Source organism: Argopecten irradians, chromosome 5 (assembly GCF_041381155.1).
Source record: "Argopecten irradians isolate NY chromosome 5, Ai_NY, whole genome shotgun sequence".
NCBI lineage: Eukaryota > Metazoa > Mollusca > Bivalvia > Pectinida > Pectinidae > Argopecten > Argopecten irradians.
Genome location: NC_091138.1, coordinates 41,546,971 through 41,552,675, shown reverse-complemented (window position 1 = coordinate 41,552,675; position 5,705 = coordinate 41,546,971). Strand labels below are relative to the sequence as shown.

General features: G+C 34.9%; 1 protein-coding gene across 1 annotated transcript; it reads left to right on the top strand.

The window, feature by feature from the left end:
• The first annotated feature begins 1,782 nt into the window (after positions 1-1,782).
• Positions 1,783-5,422, top strand: LOC138323887 (uncharacterized). Its single transcript, XM_069268800.1, has 2 exons — positions 1,783-2,658; positions 3,839-5,422. The coding sequence occupies exons 1-2, from the start codon at positions 1,985-1,987 to the stop codon at positions 4,239-4,241; spliced, it is 1,077 nt and encodes a 358-aa protein (XP_069124901.1). The 5' UTR covers positions 1,783-1,984; the 3' UTR covers positions 4,242-5,422.
• Positions 5,423-5,705: the final 283 nt, after the last annotated feature.

The following is a 5,705-nucleotide window of genomic DNA, read 5'->3' as shown; positions in this document are numbered from 1 at the left end:
GGTAACTACTAAAGGTCACAGGGACAAAAAACATAAAATTTTGAAATGACTTCGATCTTGTGAAGTACTAAAAGATCTAGAGACCGGATATTGGGTTTAAACACAGATTTAAGCTGCAAGATTACTGTTTGATGTTACATTTGATACGTTTATAAATATGTTTTCCCATTTAGATTAATAGAATCTTACATGGTTCTGTGAATTGGACAGGGATATCTCAACCAGAGGGAAAGACCCGAGGCTTGCCGAAGGTTGACGGCCAAAATCTTTCACGAGGGTTGAGATATCCCTCTCCACTTCACAGACCCATATTTGATTCTTTTTCTCCCATACTTAGAAGAAAAAATGATGAAATTCAACTTGGTTTCCAGCTTTTTCATCGCGCCATGATCGCAAGAACGCCGTTATGCGTAAAAATTGATGACGTCATCTACAATGCGCGCCGCAGTTGCGCCGCATGTACTGATGACGTCACGTTATTGTCTAGCGCGTGTGAGCTGTTACACCCCCCTGTGTAAGATAGAGATATCTTTTCCCTAGCAACCACGAGATATCCCTGTGAAGTATAGGAGAATAAAAAATGATTATTTTAGGATTACCTCTTACTTTGCTTAGTTTATGAGATGATAAACCAAATGGAGCACGAGGTACATGTAAATTGCGTAAACGCGAAGCGTTTACGTACAATTTTCCGCCCTTTTATCCATGACTTCACAAAAAGAGTCCTCATATGGAATGAAGTAATGTTTGCGCATGCACCAAAGGCGAACTAAATTGTCTTATGTCATTTTTTTGTGCTAATTAGGCATATATATATACACGATTAAACGCCAATTATTGTTCAAATAATGAATATCATTTACGCTCTGTCGGCGGTGGAGCATCTTTAAAACAACACAAATATACAGGTGGAATCAAAATGTCCTTAGCATAATGCACAAAATGTCCTTAGCATAATGCACAAAATGTCTTTAGCATAATTTTCATAAAATTATCAACTTTCTAACATCAAGATTCATGGTAGTGTTTAAAGTGCACACTTGTTATCGCATTTTCATGCCCAACAACATTTTGACGACAATTAGATTTCACGATTTACAGATAAAACACTCTACAGTACTTGTTGTAGAATCTTTTCCGCGGCGGTTTATTTTCACGAATTTCCATCGCCCGCAAAATACGCAAAAATTAAAGTCACACACGACAATAAGTTGGTTTACGTTACATACAAATATTCAATCTTGGCGAAAGTTCCTAATATTTAACATTAAAATCCCATCTTATAGATATTAATGTAGAATTTTAGATTTGCCAAAAATAAAATACTTCCACATATTGATATGTTTATTTATGAAAACGACAGTAATGTATACACGTGATGATAAGAATGGTTTTATGAAAACGGTAATACAGGTAGGTTTCGTGAAAGCGAAAGTAAAATTATTACTTGATTCGAAGAAGTTAATTGGGGTTTTATAGAAATTTGTATGCAGGGTCATGCAGTACAACGATTCAAATTTTCTAAAAAAGTAAATCCATGTTACATGTTTATCATTGTTATAGAATAACACCAAAGTTAATAAAATTCAGCATTTACGTAAGTTGACTTGTTTCGGAAATAAAATAACAAGTGTCTAATGTAAATATTAAGTTATTGATTTTTATATCGGCGTAAATGATGAAAATATTACATTTATGAGTGCAAATGTTTATATGAATTGCATTCACTGTTTTTTTTTTTTTTTTTTTTTTTTTTTCGTTTGTTTGGTATTTTTTGACAGAATGTTCAGTTATTTTATAAATCTAAAACATATATGAAAAATTAACAAATGAAATACAGGAAATGTATAGACTAGATATCTGCATGTCACATAGATTTTATTGTTATGCTCAATACGGTCAATTTCCAAAACGAAAGTAAAACTGCATTTCCCAGAAGAATACAGACGTCCGTTATAAAGGCTTGTATATTGAGCAGGAAGAAATGCAGTTACGGCCAAGTGAAATACGTTTTTCACAGGATTCTATCAATAATGTTTTTGACAAAAGGTCCCCTCATGCCCACAGAAGAATCGGTGAAACATTGGATGCATTATTGAAAGATCAGTGTACAATATATCAAATACCGACTATAACAGTCGTCAAAAGGAACGAAGTCTGGTACTCGGCCGATAACAGGAGACTTTGGGTGTTCCGTAAACTAGAAGAGCTGGGGAAATGTACAACGATTCCAGTCCGTGAGGGTTACAGTATTCCGAGTGAAAAATTCACTACACGGAACAGTGGAAGATTCATCAATGTACGTCGTGATGCTGGTGGGTCATATTGGAGGACTTACCGGCATAACAGTAGTCAGACGTGGACTAGGCCTGCATCAACGTCTGGTTACGGGACTCAAAGTCTTACCAACCCTTCCAGTTACGGGACTCAAAGTCTTACCAACCCTTCCAGTTACGGGACTCAAAGTCTTACCAACCCTTCCAGTTACGGGACTCAAAGTCTTACCAACCCCTCCAGTTACGGGACTCCGGGTCTAATCAGCCTTTTTCACTCTCAAAGGAGCACGACATCGTCTCTCGTGTCAGGTTTGGGCTACAACAGAGACGAAGCATTGTACGGAAGACCTTCTACTACCGGCGCATCATTAGATACGTACATGTATGTTGGAAACTAAACATGGATGTTTAGGGCATATAGTACCGTCTGGTACTCTTCAAAATACATGTTTATAACACTCACAATGGATTTATGTTGATAACGTAGAACTTCTCGTAACCTATCATTCCATATAAGATATTTGTAATATGTATACTACTATCTAGTATAACTATACTTATAACGAAGTTATTTTGTTGGTCCCGAGAATTCGTTATACTTTAAAAGAATCTGCTCTGATGAAAAGTCAATTTTTTCTGATTATCAACTTTTTTTCTAATATAGATTTTTGAAAACAGGAATCCATACCAAATGCAGATAGGTTATATTACACATGTGTAATATATATATTACACATGTGTAATATATAAAATTTTATGAAATGGTTTTATTGAATGGGAAACACTGAAGTTATATGATAATTAAAGGGAAATTCAGTGAAGCTAATTCTGTTACATAACCACGTAGCAAAATATGACACAAGTGTATTGTTCTTCATTCCTTATGAAACATATAACTAGAAATATTGACAAATTTCACGACATTGTTAAGTATTTTGATTGATACTGATGAAATTCCAAATCGTCGATCAATACGATTAAGCAGGTATAACATGTACGCTGTACCCACACCCGAGTCGAAGTCACGCACTTTACACAGATGCCATACATAACCACTGAGGAGTTGATGAAATTATTTTTATACAAGAACATGCATCTAATAAGGTAAACACACAACTGTAAGAGCGATTTGAGTAGTTATAGACAAAAACAATCTTTACCACACTCGCAAGGGCTAGGGTTCGGCATACACGACATCCGACCACTATGTGTAATGGCGGACAGAAAGCGAGTTTGAACATTTCGCATATACTGTATTTCACTACAGTGGGCTTTTCTGGCATATCATGATAAAACCGACTAACGTTATTTCAATTTGAACTGGTTTGTTTGCGAAATATATGCAAATTTTAATGTACTCTTAGACTGAATTGTCCTTTTTAGTTTGATAAGCGATGGCATCACAGAACCCTGTTTAAACAATTGTTGGTTTAGTCCGATGAGGGGGAGGGGGGATCCTCAGTACGTTGCCATTGCCAATGTCTTGTTATAACATAATGCTAATAATAAATGTTTTCATAATTAATCATAATTTTTTTTTCATTTTTTTCTTCATTTTACAGTCGAGGATTGAAACATCCAAGACCTGAATTTTCTTCTAGACCAACATCTGCATATGCAGTCCCTTCTTACTCGAGAAGTTCATCCATTGACTCGGACGTCAAACTACTGGACCCAGATGATGTTCGTTACACCAAAGAAACCATCAAACGACCTTCTTTTGGTTTTGTATACGAACGCGCCAGTCCCATTCTCGTGTACCGTGCGTTCGACGAGAACTGGGCGTTAGACGGGAACCGACGACTGTGGTCGGCCAAACAAGCCAGACAATATGACTTAACGCACAAGATAAAGGCGGTGTTGAAGGATGACGAGGATGAATTCCTGGAGAAAATGAGGGTTGATCGACCCTGGCTCACCTTGTTGGACATTATACAAATGGGTGAAACAGTTAAAGTGGAATGATGTGACGATAATAACATTTTTGTGTTTTTTTCTTGTTTTAATGAAATGTTTTCACTTTAATATTTACATAATTTAATGAGAAGTTTTCTTTAACCTCTCTCTGCGCTCAGTTCAATCACAAATCAATATTTTAAACCTCGTTTGCAGTTTTTTTTTTATGATTCAATGGCTGTCATCCTCGATACTCCAGGGGTGCTATCAGTAAAGTTATATCCATGATAGAGATAGTAACCCCTGGAATATCGAGGACGAATGACGCTAAGTCTCCAGTACATTTAGATAGAACGGACGTTGAAATACCAATAGTACAATAGTTGTATTTTTATTGTAGTTATGGAAACGAATCCGTAGTGCTATGTAATTGTCATTTTAGCATAATGCAAATTATCTTATTTCCTGCTATATGTAAATTTCGGCAGAAATTTTGGAACGATATTCAAATGTTTCTCAAATAGTTGTATAAAACTACCCTATAACATGTAAGTTATAACCCTTAATCACGAAATCGTGTGTTCACGAAAATAACGAAGCAGCGAAATATTGTATAGCGGAAATAAAGTGGTTTGTAGTATGTAAGTAACTATTGTTTTGGATATTTAAGAAGACTTTAGACGATACACAACGGTATGAGATTATGATTTTGTGTGATTTTTTTATAAAGGTTTGTGACTGGAAATTGTTTTACTTCCTGGTCTTACTGCTGAGATAACGACTGTCAAAATGCAATCCATAGGTTTTATATGCTTTTTATTTTACTTTTTATGCTTCGTTACACAGATTTCCTACTAACCTTCTTGTTTTGACTCACTGGTACAAGGGTCCAAGTGATAATAAGATAAAAACTGTGATAACGGAAGTGATAAAATCCTATGTTTATCCATTTAATTATTTATTGTGAGTTTTGTCATCACGAAATGTGCATTCTTCGAATCAATATAAGGATGGTGTAGATAAGTGGGGTTTTTTTGGGTTTTTTTTAAATTATTATTATTATTTTTTTTTTTTTTTTTTTTTTACAATCACTTATCTTTATCGATATATATATATCATTATTTTGTATTTTCAAGACAGTTTCTATTCTCTATTATTTTAGTGTAGTGCTTTTGTTTTATTTCTTAAGGCTGTCGATTGATTGTTTGTTTTTAGGTTGATTGTTTACAATAAATTGTATATTTAATACACTCTATGTATCTTGTTCTGACTTGCTATTTTTGTCCACCTCTTTATTGTCTTGCAAGTCATCCGTAAATTCTCTCTTTGTTAGAGTTACCTCCCTTTAAACATAAGAATGCTATCTTCTTAAAATTGGAAAAAAAACTGTGAACTGAAAATCATCAACGATACTCCAGCGGTTACTATTACTGTTGTTATATCCACCCCTGGACTATCTCATAGTAAAACTGGAGGCAACAGAAGAGAACAGGTGATTTATTCCTTTGATGTACGTCGATAGAATCATATAAC